This window comes from Trypanosoma theileri (assembly GCF_002087225.1).
Source record: "Trypanosoma theileri isolate Edinburgh chromosome Unknown TM35_Tth_29_V1, whole genome shotgun sequence".
NCBI classification, from domain to species: Eukaryota; Euglenozoa; class Kinetoplastea; order Trypanosomatida; family Trypanosomatidae; genus Trypanosoma; species Trypanosoma theileri.
The window spans coordinates 205,783-224,234 of record NW_021639871.1 but is presented as its reverse complement, the minus strand read 5'-3'; the positions used below and the strand labels follow the sequence as shown (position 1 = coordinate 224,234).

Below are 18,452 nucleotides of genomic sequence, written 5' to 3'. Positions count from 1 at the left end.
TTAGTTGAGAAATGAAATAAGAGAGAAGAGAGAAGAGAGAGGGGGAAAGAAGTAAATGAAAGGAGTCAACAACATATCATTTCATAATTTTCTTTTTTTTACCAACATACATTATGTACACAGACACACAGAGGGAAAGAGAAAGAGAGAGACGCAGATAGAGAGGAATTTCTCAAGGAAAAAGAAGACAGAAAGAATAACTTCTTCCATCTTTTCTTTTATCACTGCATCAAGGTACTTTCAATAGCTGACAAGGTTTGCAGGTACCAACCGAGTGGGTGTGGTTCTACCGCATCCTTACATTCATCATTATCACCACCATTAATATCACTTTTATCACTTTGACCTCTTTCTACAGTTGGTGTGTACATTACATCCAAACCAGGGGTCTGACAATCCTTCCGCATACTGCTACGGTCAACACTGCCAATACTAGTAGTATTAACTCCGTTGCAGTTACCATTATTATTATTATTATTATTATTATTATTATTATTATTACTCTGCAGACGATTGGGTGAGGCGTAAAAACCATTTACCAGAGTAGCCACATCAGCAGCAGCAGCAGCAGCACCTCTTCCTTTTCCTTTTCCTCCTACTGTGGGTGTACTCGATAACACCCCAAACTCCGCTGAAAGAAGTGGTGCTGGTGGTGGTACTGACATCCCGAGTTCCCGTTGTGCCTGCAAAAGGGCATTTAGATGAGCCACAGATTCTTTAAGGGAATCACAGATTACTTTTTTCTGACGAAGGGCTTCTTCTAACTCTGCAATACGTCGTTTCTTCTGCTGTAATTCATAACCATATCCATTAGGGTCATTTACAGTATTTAGCTTTCCTTGAATGACTTTTATTCCATTTTCTGCTTGGTCTCGAGATGGTGATGTTTGTGTATTTGATAGTAAGGATGAGGGTGAAGGATGATAAAATAAAACTGGATTCCAATACTGCAAGAGTAACTCACACCGTTGTACCAAAGCCTGTTCCCATGTATTAAATGAGACTACATACACTGTAAAGAATTTATACAGTAAAGAAGAGAGTTGCCCAACGTCTTCCTTTAATATCGTTTGTTGCTTCTCTTCCCGTTGTTCCTGTTCTTGTATTTGTTGAGCCATGCGTACTAATTCTGTTGTTGTTTTTTGGGTTGCATCTGCATGTTGTTGTGCAGCTTCTTCCCAACGTCTTGCCTCATCTTGTGAGAGTTCTAGTTCACCTAAAAGACGACAGTTCTCTTCATTAAGACTATTAGCCATTGCCCAACATTGTTGAAGTATGAGTCCACATCGTTCCATCATGGCATCAGCATAAATATGTAGTAATGACATAGAAGTAGTATCTACAGAGTAAAGACGATGTGAAATAACTTCTTTTAGTTTAGCCATTTCTTCTTCACACTTTACTTGTAATCCTTTCTTCTCATTTACGGCAGTTGCAAGAGTCTCTTCTAGACGGCTTACTTCCGTTACCATTCGTGCCACAGCTTCTGAGGCCTTTGCAGTTGTAGAGAAGACTGTTTGTTTTTGTACTTCCTCCGCTTCTTTCCAGACTTCTTCTCTCACAGAATCCAGTTCCATTTGCCGTTGCCGCTGCTGTTCTTCTACGGTGGTATCATACACACATGTGATAAGGGAGTATAGTTGATTTCGTCCAAGAGAAAGAGCCTCATGCGGATCTTCCACATGGAATTGATGGAAAGCACCCTCACTCACATCCTTCCTTTCACTATTATTATTATTATTATTATTATTATTATTATTCTCATCATGGGCTACATTCGTTCTCCTCCTCATGGTTGCTTTTCTTCTTTCCGCCTCTATACAGGCTCGCATCTCCGCCCATGAGAGCACCCACTGTGTCACCTTCTCTTGACTCTGCCGCAGTCTTTTATCCACTTGATTTACTTCCTCCACCGCTACATTGAGTTGGTCTTTCAGTTCTCGTTCTTGTGTACACCAATTCTCTTCCTTCACCGCAAATTGCAGCTGTGCCTCACGCAACATGATATTCTGTTCGTCTACTTGTTTCTCTAATGCATGACATCGCTCTTGTAGTCGTGCAACGTCTTCCATGGCTTCCTGTCGTTGACGCTGAAGATCTGCAATCGCGTCCACGGCCGCAGTTTTACCTCTCTCTGGTGTAGAGAGTGGAGGCGTTGTTGTTGTTGTTGTCCATCTGGGAGAAGAGTATAGACGCTGCTGCATAGTTGTATCCTCTGAGCAAGACTGTTGTTGTTGTTTTTCTTGTTTTTCTTCTTTTTCTGGTGCTTTGGTGGGGGTGATGTTGTGTGATGCCTGAGTGAAGATATTGGATTCACGCACTAGGGATTTTGTGGAAACACCAACTTCAGTACTCAGATGTCTGTCATTATTAATAACAATATTATTATTATTATTATTATTATTAACATCAAGGGTAGACGGCTCTATGCTATTATGGCTAGCAACATATGTAGCTGTGGCTACTGCTCTTTCCAATGTAGGAATTCTCTTTACGGCCGGCATATTATCCTCACTCGTTGCATCACTCATCGATACATTCACAGAAAGTCCTTTATACGTTGTAGGTGTTGTACTTCGTGCAGCTCGCAGTGAAGCGGAGAATAACGACTGACGGGAATCATTAAGACTCACCATCGTACACTCCGTAGTGGTATTTTCAATTTTTCTAAGCATCTCATAAGCATCCTCATACATACATAGAAGGACATTATGAGAGGCCTCTAGTTGCAACTGTGCATCTCGATACATGGTCTTTAAAAGCTGTATATGGCCAGTGGACGATGATAATGATGATGATTTATCTTGATCTTTTGAAGTTAATGTTAAAGTTTCCTCCATATTATCCAACATTGATTTTACCATCTTTTTCTTTTTTTCAACCTCCGGTTTGATAGCAGCAGCAGCAGCATTATTATTATTATTATTATTATTATTATTATTATTATTATTATTATTATTATTCGTAGGAAAAACATCATATTTCTGCGGTGTCGTCACAAGAGCATCCATATCGCCTGTTTTCTTCTTCTTCTCTTTTCTGGTCTGTTGTTGTTTTTCTTCTTCTTGTTGTTGTTTAGATGCAGATGATGATGATGTTGGCGGTGGTGAAATAGTATCACTTTCCATATGGCTGTGTTTCTTTCGAAAATCCAATTTTCTATTATAACTCTTACGTGATTCTTCATATCCAACATAAGTCATTACAAGCTTCTGCAAACATTTACAGGCATCTTGTAATTGTGCTGTAAGCATCTCATTACGTTTTTTCACTTCTCGCAGAGTATTTCGTTGGTGTTCCACTTGTGCCTCTGCTTGTTTACATCTATACTCCAATTGGGCACAGTGATCTTCCATAAGAAATGTCGTTTCTCGTGCTTCCGAAACAGAAGATTCTTTCATGCTAAATATCAATTCCTGCTCCTGCGCAAGTCGTAGTAAAGAGGGAAGAAGCGAAGATTGTACATATTCCGAGACTGCGGTAGTTTTGGCTTCTTGAGCCCATAATGAAATAAGAGGACTTTCAACCATGCGAAAACTGTTGTTGTTTTTGTTTTTGTTTTTATTGTTGTTACTCTTCACATTTTCATTTTCATTATCTAAACTATAATGGGAAATAAGTGGTTTATTAAGGAAATGCTCAAATTCACACAGGTGATCTTGTATAGTAGAAACAAGAGCATTTTCACTTTCTCTACTTCCACTTTCTTCTATTTCTATAGTTTCCATCGATAAATATGTTTTTTTACCTTTTGCTTCCATTATGGACTCTTGTAATACTCGTTTGGCACATTGTAGTGTATAAGAACGAAGACGTTTCTTTATATCTTCTGATGCCAATTGACAAGCAATATTTAATTCTTCTTTAGCATCTATACAACGATATTCCCAATACTCATTCTGTACAATTGAGTGTGGTGGAATAACAATAAGACGGTGATTAAAGATAAAAGGCGCTATTCCGGTTTTATACGCTAATAACGCTACTCGATATGCAATCTGTAAAGCGGAATCCAATGTAAATAACCGTGGTGCGGCGGTAATAGTTCCAATACTATTTCCACGTACTAACAACGGTGGTAAAGGCTCCATAGCTCGTATAGCCACAAAGAGAACATCTGCAGTAGCCACATAAAGCTGTACAGCAGCCTTAACGACTATGTGAATCCTTTCTTGTATGGGGGAAACAATTTTACTATCAGATGTCTCTATAGTAGTAAACCAGACATGTTGTAATAATAATGACCATTGATAAATACTTTTACAAGAGGAAAGTTTACGATAATCCTTATTTTGGATTAAATTATAAAGTAACATTTGTAAACTACACACCTGTTGTACTCGACAAGAAGAATACTCAGAAGTGATAAGAGAATCTTCTCTAGTATTATAGAAAATTGCAGGAGACATTAGTGTTGGATCAGCATCATCATCTCCTGTGGAGTATTTCCCTTTTACTTCTTTCTTTGTTGTTGTTGTTGTTGTTGCTTGGTAAAGAGTATCCATCATATACAAAACACGTTTAATAACGGTTGAATGGCCAACAATATAAACAAAATCCACTACAGAGAGAAGAGTTTGCCATACAGGCGATGTACTTATTTCCTCCACATCAACTTCCGTAAAATTCACTTCCAACAACATTACATTCAATGATAACCCATTCTCAAGATTAATAGAATCAACTCCTACCAGACCGTCTCTACCATTACATGATTCTACAAAATCCATTGCATGAAGAGGCCGTACTGTAATACCACTAGAAATGGATGATGTTGAACTCTGTTCTCGGCAAATAAGACCAACAAGAAAAGTTTCACTGTTTTCATTGAGATCCATATTCACCCATCGTCTTCCCATTGCCTGCGTTACTATCTTGAACACACGTTTAGCCTCTTTTTCTTCTTCTTCATTATTCAAACCAAGTGATAAATGGGTTTTCATAGGAGACTCATCATTATTAGGAGTTTCATTCCCATCATAGTGCTGTCGCAAGAGTCGAAATAAACCACGTGCTCCAATCTGTAGTCGGTCTACATCTAGTTTCTCCACATTTAGAAGTTTCTTTCCTTTATCTTCACTATTACCTCCTTTATTGCTGGTACTGATGGTACTCTTGCTGGAGGTTTGCCATAAAGTCCCAGTGACGATAGTTTTAAGAAAAACATCCTCAAGTGGAAGGACTTCTTCCTTTTCTTTTCGATTAGGCGAGTCATATCTACTACTTTCCCGCTGAGGAGAATGTGGACTTTTCCCTGAAATACTTCTAGAAGAACAAGAAGTATCTGTTACCCACAAATGAGTAGAATCGATATAACGTGCCTTTTCCTCTTTATTCCATGTAGATATACAATATGATACGGATTGTTCCATCTTTTTTTCTTCCTCAACTGAACAACGGCCCATACGAACCACTGAAGAAAGAAGTGGATCTAGAGGAATCAATAGAGGTGGCATATCATTTATTATTTTATCTGCTGAACCTGAAGCGAGATCGTTTTTTTGATTCCACAAAGAATTCACATTCAAGCGATTATTCTTGAAAATACAATATGGAGTTGTTTTTATCACATCTTCCATGATGTATCACTTTTTTCTATTAATGTTTCACACTCCTTTAAAGATCACTGTCAATCTATATCTTCCGTTTACTTCTTTTTGTTTTTTCTTCTTCTATTTTTCTATGATTAATTTGCTTTAAATAGCAAATCCTTCTATATATTTATATACTTGATAAAATGTACTTTTGTATTTGTTTAACCTGATATTACCTTCAGTATATTACTTTAATAGCGTCTGTAGATAGAGATAGAGGCAAGTACAAACATAAACAAAAAAAAAAAAGAGAAATAATTAAATCATGTAAAAAAAAAAAAAAATAACAATTGCCAATGGGATGATACAATTTCATTATTCAGTAATTCACTTTACAGGAGCATTCGAGACAAATAATAATAATAATAATAAAAACAGGTCGGAGGTTGTTCACTTTTTTTTTTCACTTACAGACACGTATTAGACGACGAGAGAGCGCATCTCTTTTTTTTTTTTTTTGCTTTCAAACCTCAACGACGAGCATGACAAGAAGTATTATAGAGCATTCTCCTCAACCCTTTTGCCACATCGTTAGAGTACAGCACAGTGGTTGATGAGATTCAGAGTACAGTGGTCGCCTTCTACTGCCTCCAAAGAAAGACTACGTAGGTATTGGATTATTTAACAGAGATATTCAACTTGGCGGGAGAGCGCTGGTTCTGTTGGGTGGCTTGTAGACTCCCGCTGAAGGTCTATCAGTTGGTGGTTTGTATGCTCCAGAAGACGGCTTATCAGTTGGTGGTTTATAAGCTCCAGATGATGGTTTATCAGTTGGTGGCTTGTAAGCTCCAGATGATGGTTTATCAGTAGGTGGTTTGTAGGCTCCAGAGGATGGTTTATCGGTTGGCGGCTTATATGCTCCTGCAGAAGGTCTGTCAGTAGGCGGCTTGTATACCCCAGCAGATGCTCTCTCTGTTGGTGGCCTATATACCCCTGTTGATGGCTTATCATTGGTAGTTTCTTCTGCCACCTTGGTTGCCTGCTCTGTTGGTGGTCTGTATACTCCAGACGATGGCTTATCCGTTGGTGGCTTATATGCTCCAGATGATGGTTTATCAGTTGGTGGCTTATAAGCTCCAGATGATGGTTTATCCGTTGGTGGTTGATATGCTCCAGAAGAAGGCTTATCCGTTGGTGGCTTATAAGCTCCAGATGATGGTTTATCAGTTGGTGGTTGATATGCTCCAGAAGAAGGCTTATCAGTTGGTGGTTTATAAGCTCCGGACGAGGGTTTATCAGTTGGCGGCTTGTAAGCTCCAGATGATGGTTTGTCGGTAGGTGGTTTGTAGGCTCCAGAGGATGGTTTGTCGGTTGGTGGTTTATAAGCTCCAGAGGATGGTTTATCAGTTGGTGGCTTATATGTTCCCGTGGTTGTTGGTTTCTCTGTTTCTGCCTCTTCCTCATTCTTCTGCGGTACACCAGCCGCGACCTCCTCGAGTGTTGGGAGTTCCGCCGTGGCGAGGGGCCGGCCGCGTGCGGGGGCGATGGTCCCTGTGGCCCCATCATTTCCACGAGCGACGAATTTCTGCGGCCCCGACTTCTCTGCGGTTCGTGCGAGAAGATCCTCAACGGAGCCCGCCGCCGGCCGCACGGCGCCCCATCCCTTCGCCTTCCGCTCCGACGTGTTCACCACCCGCACAAACACATTAGGAACACCAGGCTCCTCCGCCTTCTCCAAAATAGTAGTAGTGGTAGTGGTAGTGGGAGGAGGAGGAGGAGTGGGAGTAGGTGTGGAGGTGATATCAACACTGGGTTCCTCCGGTGCAGGTTTGAGTGGCGCTACAACGGCCTCTTGTGGGCTTGTGGGTGAAGCTGCGGTGGAGTTTTTATTCACATTGCCGCTCTTGATGATGTTGTTATTGATGTTACCATCAGGGCTGCTGCTGCCAACGACGTTTTGTTCAGTCATCAACGGTAGTGGAATAGGGTCCGCACCGGCGGTGTCGAGGCCGCCGAATACATCTAGACCGAGTTCTGCCCGCTCCTTCTCGGAGAGCTCCCCTGTCTTTGCCTTTTTCTTGCTCCCCGCGAGCTTCTTGCTTTTTTTATTGAGGAATGCGTCCAAATCCATTTATTTAATAGAGAAAACGGATACGGGAGTAAGATCAATATAAGTGTGTGCGTATGTATAGTGATGGAGTACTGTGTCAGTTATTTATCGCGCTGCCGGAGAGTCACTCTCTTCTTTCTGTCGTGTGTAATGATGATGATGATATCCGCCCCTTTTTATTTCTTTTTTTTATTTCTTTTTTTTTTTTTTACACCTTTCGCTTCTTTCTTTTTTCCCTCCTTCTGTGGGTGAAAGAAAGAGGAAGAGAAGGCGACAACAACAACAAAAAGAAAAAAACCGGTAGAAACAAATAAATACATTCAAGGACCAAAGAACAAAACAAAACAAACAAAGAAATAATAAACCACATCAAAAGACATCCCACAGCATTCAGGCAGTTCTCTCTCTTTCTCTTGATTTTTACCATTCCACTTTTTCATTTTCTTCAGCAAAACGCCATACACATATACTCACAAAAATGTCCACCATGACCAGTTTCTCTTTCATGTCTGCTGGTAGCATTGAGAGAGATACACAAACGACACGCCACTCCTCCACCTATTACACTTAGAGTGACAACTAGAGAGAGGTAGAAAAACAAACAAACAGAAAAAAAAAAAACATGCTGAAAAAAACCAAAAAAGAAAGTCAAAAAAAAAAAAATAATAATAATAACAATAAAACTGTGGGAAAACTCTACACTTTGATTCGCCAACAAGAAGAAAAGAATTATTTTGTAATATTCATATTTATGTCTTTGTCACTTGTCGTGTTTCAATCCATACTTCATAGAAAGAAGTCTCTATTATCAATACTATGGAAGAAGAATTACTGAAATTCCCTTTTTAATCAGTCTCTCGCAGAGGGTAAATAGGGATGGGTTTGGTTGGTACCCCATTTCAGAAACTTAACCCCCTTTTTTATTCGTCATTATTTCTATAGGGAAAATGGAATACAATATAACGTGATAAATTTCTTTCTACCGAAGATAGGATTAGAGTATTCTCTTGACATGCTCCCTCTTACTCTCCTACCCCAGAAATAATAGGTAGGGAATAAGAATAAGAAAAAAAAAAAATAATAACTCATGTGATGAGAGTTAAAAAAGAGCACACCCGCAGACAGTCACGGATTTATTTATTTATTTATTCATCTACGCATCTCTTTCTCTATCAAACGTATTTTTTTTTTTTTTCATTTTGCTTTTTCCTCTTTCCATTTACCATTGTAAAATAACACTAACAGCAGAAGGTAAAAAAAAAAAAAGAGTATAGTAAGCATAACGAAGTTTATATATATATATATATATATAAAGCCAAAGAAAATAATAACAAGGTCTCTAAACGTACGACCAAGATAACAAAAAAAAAAAAAAAAAAAAAAAGTGATGAAGAGAACAAACGCTTCGCTCATTTATTTTTTGTCCTCCCGAAAAAAAAAAAGACTCTACACATAAATAAAACATGGAAACAGAGGAAACAAATAAAACCAAAGAAAAAAAAATTTGAAATAAAAAAATAGACAAAAAAAAAAAATACACAGCGAGAGTTATCAAAGGGTCTAACTCAAAATCCACTCGTTCGGAGTGCAGCCCAATAACCCTATGCAGTGACCCTAGTACTCACATATATTCTTCATCACCAAAGAAAGAAAAAGAAAAAAAGAAATAAAAGAAAAAATAAAAAGAAAACATAATGATGATAGCATCGCCAACATTTTTCTTTTCTCGTTTTTTTTTTTTTTTTTAGTCCACAAAATTTCTGGGAGTTTTTTAACCCTTGCGGACCATAGCACGTGTCTTGTCAAGGGGGGTGGACCGTTGTACTACAACGGCATCTCGTTTTTTCAATAATGCCAAATTATTATGGACTACTCCGTTCTCCCTATTGTACGCCTTTTGTGGATTACTACCATTACTACTGTTACTGTTTGGTGTTTTCTTTGAGAGTATTGACTCTGGTTTGGAAAATGGAGTTTCTACCAAACGTCGTGGATGCAGTGGAGGAGGACGATTCACTAATGAACGTTTATGATTTTCCTTGTCACTATTATTCTCACCCACAATAAAATCTGTTTGGATATCTAGTATTGTATCAACACTAATATTATCATTACGATTATTCTTCTTTTTTCGTTTCGGTGGAGAGGATGGAGAGATGTGGTTTTGTAATAGTGGTGGTGTTGGTGATCTACCACCACCTAATGATATACCTTTTATGATGTGTGGATTCACTCCGTTTATTGCTAACACACACTCGGGACTATCGTTTGAGGAGTGTCTACCCATTTCTTTTTCACTATCATCGGATGGCTGTAAAGAAAGGGGTACGGCACACTGGGATGGACGCAAGATCCCTGAGGAAGGCCGTACGGTGTCGGAGCCCGCACGGCGAAGGAGTGGTGGGTGTGGAATAACGCACTCTGTTGTTGAGGAGTCTTTATTGTTCCCACTATTACCCTTTTTGATCGTCTTCCCACCACGACCCTTACCAATTACAGGAGGAGCAGAAGAAACTTTAATTCCTCCTTCTGACAACCGATCCACATTTAGTGGTTGTTGTTGTTGTTTTTCTTTTTGTCCTTTTTTCTGTGGACGTTGCGTGAAATCAATATTCTTAAAAGGTGACTCATCTACTTTAGTTTGTGCGATTCGGGGCAGTTGGCTAGAACTCGCTGGTCTATTCCGTACTGTTAGTGGTAAATGCACACCCTTCACTCCATTCATCTTTTTCTCCTTCTCCTCCCCCTCCCCCTCCCCGGAACCCAAACACTCCACAATCTTATCATCACCCAAATCAACCAAATCCTCCTCACCGTATTCCTGTTCTTCTTCCTCTTCCTCTTCCTCCTCGTCTTCAGCATTAACAATCTCGTCCACATCTTCTGTATCACTTGTGGTGATGGGCACATCCCCCGGTAGTTGCAACTGCGGGTTCTCCCGCGCCACATCCCGCAGGGCCGTGAGGAGCCGCACTTTCGCCTCCCGCTGCCGCTGCGCCTCCCGTCGCCATCGCCGCCCCTCTTCACGCCGGCGGCGGAGATCCGCGCGGAGGTCGCGTTCCCGCCGGCGGGCCTCCCGCACGAGGGCGCAGAGATCCCGCTCCCGCTGGCGCACCTCCGCGAGGGTCTCCGCATGGCGGGCAATGCGGGCCTCCAGCTCCGAGACTCTCTCCACCTCCACCTCTTTTTCTTTTCCCTCCCCGCCGCCCTCGACGGACTGGCGGAGTTCTTCTTGCAGTCGCCGCATGCGGTCCCGCAACTCACGGATGACTTTGGCCAGTGGGTGCTCATTCACACGAACTTGGTTCACAACGCCTCTGGCAAGTGCGGCGTAGCGCAGGGTGGACTCCGTCTCTGAGAACTTGGAGATGTGTGGAGAGATATTCGCACACATTACCGTTCGAGAATTACCACCAAAGTTATCAGAGAGAACGTAGGTTAAAAGACTTTCACGGTATGGCACCACCTTACTGCGATTCACCAATGCCGTGATTACACGACGTAGTACAGAAAGAGAAAGGTTAATAGCATTAGCCTCTGTAAAGTGTTTACCTTTTACATCCGCATTGGTATTACGTTCACTTCCTGCAAGGTCAACGAGATTAATCTTAGACACACGCTGCGTCGTTACTTCTTTTCCACGAACACGTCCACCAAGTGAGATGGTTTGGGTCACAACCATTTGAAATATAGCATGAGATCGACTACTATTCTCATTTCCACTCGTACATGAATGTGCTCGCACAGAGTTACCATGATTAATATACTTCTGACATTCTTCCCAGCTACTAACATCCACAGTTGTAAGTCCCTCTACAAATGGTCCTTGAATAGGGTGTTGTCGTACCTTTAGTACTTCATAACACTCTGAGGGATCTGGATCCCAACGACTATTATAATTGTTATTAGCTACTCCAGCTCCATTCCACCCTTTACGACGTTCTAACTTAAGCAAATCCCATACACGTTCATTATGAATCTCCATAAAAGATATGGTTACTTTTGTTAAACACACTGTTGGTGTTTCACCCGTTGTAGGAGGAGATGCGGAGGGAGTTAAGTTATAACTACTACCATCTTCACCTTTAGAAGAAGTACTAAAACCAGAAGGACTTCCTGGAATAGATAAATCCTCATTTTCATGTGGTCGTTGTTGACCTGTCGCTTGTTCAGCTATAGAGTTAAATAAATGACGAGTAACTCGTGGAATAAGACCTTCATGTGATTGATTACCCATCATCGTATATGTCTTACCACTTCCAGTTTGTCCATATGCAAAGATACACGCATTAAACCCACGTAAAGACCAATCAACAAGAGGAACTCCAAGTGCTTGAAATAACTTTTCCTGCTCTAATTCCGCCTCTTCATCAGAATTTTCTCCCGTTAACATAATTGGACTCCCATTTAATAATCCTTTCCGTCGATATTGCGCTTGTCCTTCTTGTGACTCTATCTCTTGCTTTGGCGGAGGTGAGGGTAACATTGGTTCGTGATTCATATCATCAAAAATGTCTACCTCAACGCTTGGTGCGATTGAAGATATAACGTATTCAAAATTAAACTTAGTCTTGGATACACCGCGGTTTGTTGGATCAAGCAATGTAATCGTTTTCCCATCATTGTCAACATCTACAATGGGTTCCAAGAAATGTCTTTCATCAAATTCTTTATCATCTTGCTTTTTCAATTCCCATTGTTTTTCTTGACGAGTAAAGGGACGAATACGAACAGCCACAAGAATACCAAGGGCATTTGTATGATTAGACCCATTTTGGCTTGGCTCACGTATAACTTCATCGTCTTCTGTATGAATACATGAAGGTGAGGGTTGCGATTTCAGTACAGGACCAGAACTCTGACGTCTTAACATGAACGAAAAACTGTAATTTGAAGATACAGCCAACAAAAAATAAAATATAATAATAAATATAATAATAATAAATATAATAATAATAATAATAATAATAATAATAAATCAGGGTATTCACTTTTTAAATTTCTCTAGAAACTTCACTCCCACAGGAATACCAACAGCAGTCCTTTAGGTGGCACTGTGCAACCTTATTCGCGTGTTCGCTTTCTCTATGTGTATATGTTCGTAAATATCCGACTAGACGTTTTTTTTTTTTTTTCTACTTGCCTTCTGTGTGTTTGAGAGGGGCGTTCACTTACTTATTTCCCTCTATGTCACTTTAGCATTCCAAAAGTAAATAATAATAACAAGAACAACAAGGAAAAAAGAAAAACAAAAAAAAAAAAACACACACATATATGTATGTATATACAGAAAGATAATTAAATACATATATATATATATATATATATATATATATATATATATATATATATAAGGGAAAGATAGATAGAGATAGATAGAAGTATTTTTTTTTGAACTGTGCAGTATACACTCTACATTTCTTTCTCAGTTTGTCAACTTGGATCGTTCTTTCATTGCATGAGGGTTTCAACATATATATGTGTACATGCCTATTGCACTCCACACACATATAAAGATCAAGAAGGAAACAGAGAACGCATCGCTATGATGAAAAATAAAAGAACAAATAAACAAACAAACAAAGAAAGAAGCAACAACGACAATATTCAACAGAACGAACTAAACATAATAAAAAATCAACATCATCAACAACAACAACATTTAGCGTTAGTTGTTATTGTACATCCTGTACATCACAGCAACCAAAAATAAAAATAAAAGGGACTCCAAATAAACACCAACTCTTCCTTCTATATATATATATATATACTCTTACATTGATTGACTCTTTTTCAAACCCAGAAGTGCCTTCTCAGCCTCAATAGATGGTGGACCACTTGGTGATGATTTTTCGGGTTCCGCACCAGCATCTGTGTAGACTGCAGTAACTGTACTGATTTGAGAAGATCTATTTGTGTATGAACTTCCCGTTGTGTTGGTGATACGACGTCTAGGCATGCGTTTACCTCGTCCTCGAGTGGAATCCGTAGCACGGGCCAATACACGTATTTGCTGTTGTGTGAGTTCAAGTTGTCCTTCTGCAATTTCCACTTTACGTTTCCAATTTCTCTCTGCCCGTCTTAATTCATATTCTTCTGCTTTTTGAGCCACATAGTGTTCAATCTTTGGAACTCTTACTGCCTCATGTTGGGCCTTTATTACCGCATTCTTTCTTTCTGCAATATCAGCTTCATGGGCAACGGCATCCACTTCACGTTGTAATCGAGCCAAATATTCACAACGGGATTTGTAATCTTTACGCAGACGATTTTGTTCGGCGGTGAGGGCGTTTAATGTATCCATGAGTGTATTTAGTGTTTGTACGGTACGGGTGGAGGTTCCTTTTAATTCTACTAATTCCAAATTTTTTCGTTCAATACGTTCTGTAAACTGTTGGTTTTCAATACGTAGTTGTTCAAAATCAATTGCGTGAAATGCCTCTCCTGCGGCATGCCGTTGACGTAAATGTTGTTGTGATTGCAAAATACTTCGCTCTGCTGCGGCGGATTGGGCATTCAATTTATCTAAATACTTCCGTTGGGCATTAAAACGTCTTTCCATATACCGCAGGAGATCATCGGAAGAGGCGGTATCACTTCCCTCATTCAATACCTCCCGATTAAACTGCAGAATATCTAATCGCAGTTCCTGTGTTCGACTCACCGCCTCCTCCACTGTTGCCTTTAACAACTCCCGCAGATGATCGCCTTCCCGCTCATCTCTTTCTCTCTGCTGCCGCATTCGATCCCGTTCCCTCATGAGAAGTGTGACGCGATCCTCCAGGGTGACGTACAAATCACCGGTGTCCACAGACTTGCGGCTGTAGGCCTGTCCGCGGCGGACACTGTTGGGCAGCGACGGGGCCGCGCTCTCGGAACTCACCGCAATGGCGGACTCACTCGCCGTACTCTCGTCTGTTGCCGCCGCTGGATTCTCCGAGGGAAGAAATGCGGAAACGGATTTACGAGTACTCGTGGAGGAGGGAATGGCTGCTGCTGCGGTAGTGGTATTGTTATTATTATTATTAAGGCCTCCTCCTCCTAATCCTTGAGTTCGTGGGATTCGCAAGTTTTCTGCTTGATGGACCATCACGTTTGCTTCTTCTTCGAGGAGTTCGACCTCATCCCGCAGTTCGGCGACGATTTCACGCTGTTCTTCGGGAGTCATTTCCTCAAACTCCGAGGCATCTGGGAATTGTTTTATATACACTTCTGCCCAGAGTTGCTGTTCATTGTTTTCAGGTGCCAAGAAATCAAAGGGATTGGCGCTGTTATTATTGGCACCGCCTTCTAGATCCAAATACTGAATAGACATTATAGTCTAACCACTCTACTAAACTTAAACGGACTCCCCCCATTAAATAAATAAATAAATATATAATAACAAGAAAAAAGAAGCAAGGATAATGAATAACAAGGATCACTGTAATAGTAATCGTAACAATAATAATAATGATAATAAAGGAGTGATAATTACAGCAAAACGCACACACACACAGGCACACAAGTGAATAGCAGATACATAAATACTCAAAGTGGAGATGAGGGGAAAAAAAAGGAAGTTGCGAGAAGCGAAGACAATGTGTTATCGCCTTTGCTAAGCAAAAGCAAATAATAATAATAATAATAATAATAATAATAATAATAATAATAACAAACAACTAAAGAAGGGCTTTTAAAAGAAAAAAAAGAAGAAAAGCAATATGTTATTTTGGTGGGGAAAGAAACAAAAAAAACACAAGAAAAAAACCATCAAAAGATAATGAGGGAAAACAGCAAAAACAAAAAAAGAAAAAAAAAAACCTCCTTTCCTTTCGCCTGCATTTCTTTTCTATGAGCGCAGACAAGCACGAACTTGTGATATTCACAAAGAACTCAAGTGGAAAAGAAAAGAAAAAGAAAAACAACAACAACACCCACGAGCGCACTACACATTTGTACAACAAGGATAAATAGAAATAATTACAAGCGAAAAGAAGAGAAAGAAAAACGAGAGAATAAGCAGAAAAAAAAAAAACAAAAACAAAAGAAAACACACATGTTCAAAAAACTAAACGACCACTGTACACCCCCCGCCCTCTCTCTCTCTCTCTCCAGACTTCCATGTCTTTTTTTTTCCCTCCTCAGAACTATCCACTTGTTTCTCACCATCCTTTTATTGTCATAAAAAAAAGAAAAAAGGAAAAAAAAAAAAAAAACCAAAAAAGTAAACAGAGAAAAACAGAGAACAAACAACAAGAAAAACAAAAACAAAAAGAGAGAAAGAGCAAAACAAACACACATGTACAATACAAACTGAATGTATATATATATATATATATATATATACAGCTTCAATACCTTTTTCTTCACGGTGCTTGCCCACTCATATAGGTAGTCCTATACTCTGTTTCTAATTTTAAGAGGAAAGGATGCTGTAAAGCCTCTGTGCAACTCATACGTTTCCCTGGATGGTAAACGAGAAATCGCCGGACAAAGTCTGCAAAGTGTTCATAACTCTCCACATCATGCCCCTCTTCCCCATGACGACATCCACGTGGACCACATGTATAAACTCCAATGATATCATCAAGTGTCTGACGCTGTTCAGGTTTCGCTGGTATACGGAGAACAAATGGACTCTTTGGAGCCACACGGACAACGCACGATCGCTGTTTTTCTTCTTGTTGTTGTTGTTGTTGTGGTTGTTGTTGCTGTTGTTGTTGATGATGATGTGGTTCCTCTTTCGACTGTGCTCTATTGCGTCCCGATCTCGATAAGGACAATGGGGCTCCCTCACTAACACCACGGGAATGACTATGACTAGTAGAAGCGGATAATCGCGGCTTTGGCCCACTGCTAGAATGTAATGGCAGTAATGCCGTCACCCACTGTGGAAGTTGTGCGTGTCGCTCCACAACAGTGGTTGGATTAGCGCCAACATGAGTTTTTGGTCGCTGTTTCTTTCCTACACTCGTTAATGGATTGTTTGCTTTCGATGCCACAGGCGTTATCACAACACCACCAACACCACTACTACCAATGGAATTGATAGCGGCAGTTCCTCCTATTCCTATTCCTGTTGTTGTTGATGTTATTGTTGTTGTTGATGTTGGTGGTGTTTGTGTTGGGAGGCCTAACTTTCCTTTTTTATTTACGGAGACTGTAACAGCCGTCAATGGTCGACGTGTACCCGATGCGGTGAAAAGACTACTATGCGAATGATTATTCCCTTTACTACTTGATACCGGCAAGGGCAGTCGTTGTAATGATTGTCCCTCTGCTGGAGTTGTCATCTTTGTTGGTGTTGGTGTTGTTGTTGTTGTAGCATTATTATTCGTTACATTTATGAGTGTTGTAGGCATAGATGTGGTAACACCTTCTCCTACTGCTGTGGATGTTCCTGTGGCTACAGAGATGGAAGAAGTGACGGACATACTCTGCAGTACATCCGCCGCAATAATAGGTGATACCGATGTTGTTTTTTCTGTTGTGCCTGCGGTATTCACATTACCGTATGGATCCAGTCGTTGTCCATGGGTGTTACCACTAGAACTCCATCCTTCCCCGCCTACACCATGATGAGAAAATGAATAAAGTTGTTGTTGTTGTTGTTGTTGTTGTTGATGTTGTTGATAGTGTTGGTCCCTGCGGAGATCGTAGAAGAAGAAATTCCTCTTTGGGCTTCGCTCGATCATATCATCCGGCAGTGGGCCGAGAACGGCGATAATGCGGGCAAGTTGATCCACCTCATCACGGCCTGCAAAGAGAGGAACACCTGTGTGGAGTTCCACCAACATACAGGCAAGGGACCAGCGGTCAATAGCGGTGTTGTAGTCAAGCTCTAAAATAACTTCTACACTGCGATAGAACCGCGATTGAACGTATTTATATAAATTAGCTGCTGGACAAGAATAACAGGCACTTCCAAAATCAATTAAAGATATGGAACTACGCTTTGGATGACGCAACACAACATTTTCAGGTTTAACGTCACAGTGAATAACAGGTGGATCATGATCTTCCAAATGTTTTAATATAAGCACCATTTGATATGCAAATTTTCTAGTTAAATTAAGACTTACACCATTGTAATTTGTACGGTGAATCAATTGAAAAAGATTCATACTTAACATTTCAAACACCAATACAAGGTGATCTTTCCATAAAAAAACTTTTCTAAGACTCACAACAAGTCTATTAAGAGAAGGATATTTACTAAGCTCCTCCAAAATACTAACCTCCATAAGTCCTTGATCGTAAAAATATTCACCATGACGAATTACTTTTACCGCCACTTGTTCCTGATGCTTTTCATCAAAGCAATGAAGAACAGTACCGAAACTTCCACGACCAAGTATACCGAGCACTGTATATCGCTCATTAATTACCTCACCTGTAAAGGCAATATAATGGCCATTTCTATCATCAAACCCATCATTATACTTCTGTCCAGATTCTCGACACCGGCGCTCCTCACTATATTTCTTGTTAATCAGTTTATAAAGACGTACAATTTTTTCCGAGAGAGCTACACATGGTCGAAGCAACGAATTACTATCAGCAGAACGAGAAGACTCCATAATTGCCTGCGATGAACTACACGGCTCACTCTCATTATTCACAACAGCCAACTTTAAAGAAGATTGTAATTGTAATTGTTGTTGTGTTGGTGGTGTTGATGATGGTGGTGGCGGTGGTGGAGGGGAATTCTGAGATACGGCATGTGTACTCGGCATCCCTTTTTTGTTTTTATTTTATTTTTTATTTTTATTTTATTTTTACTTTTCTTTCTTCTTCTTTCTCTATTTCTTCTTTTTTTTTTTTTT

At 40.1% G+C, this 18,452-nt stretch overlaps 5 protein-coding genes across 5 annotated transcripts; all 5 read right to left on the bottom strand.

Moving 5' to 3' along the window:
• Window positions 1–221: 221 nt before the first annotated feature.
• Window positions 222–5,579, bottom strand: TM35_000291790 (uncharacterized protein; the record flags this gene model as incomplete). Its single annotated transcript, XM_029028336.1, has 1 exon — window positions 222–5,579. One exon carries the CDS (start codon window positions 5,577–5,579, stop codon window positions 222–224), a length of 5,358 nt encoding a protein of 1,785 aa, XP_028880363.1.
• A 649-nt stretch (window positions 5,580–6,228) lies between these two features.
• On the bottom strand, window positions 6,229–7,665 carry TM35_000291780 (uncharacterized protein; the record flags this gene model as incomplete). Its single annotated transcript, XM_029028335.1, has 1 exon — window positions 6,229–7,665. The coding sequence occupies one exon, from the start codon at window positions 7,663–7,665 to the stop codon at window positions 6,229–6,231; it is 1,437 nt and encodes a 478-aa protein (XP_028880362.1).
• A 1,750-nt stretch (window positions 7,666–9,415) lies between these two features.
• On the bottom strand, window positions 9,416–12,517 carry TM35_000291770 (putative kinesin; the record flags this gene model as incomplete). Its single annotated transcript, XM_029028334.1, has 1 exon — window positions 9,416–12,517. One exon carries the CDS (start codon window positions 12,515–12,517, stop codon window positions 9,416–9,418), a length of 3,102 nt encoding a protein of 1,033 aa, XP_028880361.1.
• Window positions 12,518–13,417: 900 nt separating this feature from the next.
• TM35_000291760 (uncharacterized protein) lies at window positions 13,418–14,959 on the bottom strand (the record flags this gene model as incomplete). The annotated part of the gene is made up of 1 exon (XM_029028333.1): window positions 13,418–14,959. One exon carries the CDS (start codon window positions 14,957–14,959, stop codon window positions 13,418–13,420), a length of 1,542 nt encoding a protein of 513 aa, XP_028880360.1.
• A 1,033-nt stretch (window positions 14,960–15,992) lies between these two features.
• Window positions 15,993–18,362, bottom strand: TM35_000291750 (putative serine/threonine protein kinase; the record flags this gene model as incomplete). The annotated part of the gene is made up of 1 exon (XM_029028332.1): window positions 15,993–18,362. One exon carries the CDS (start codon window positions 18,360–18,362, stop codon window positions 15,993–15,995), a length of 2,370 nt encoding a protein of 789 aa, XP_028880359.1.
• Window positions 18,363–18,452: the final 90 nt, after the last annotated feature.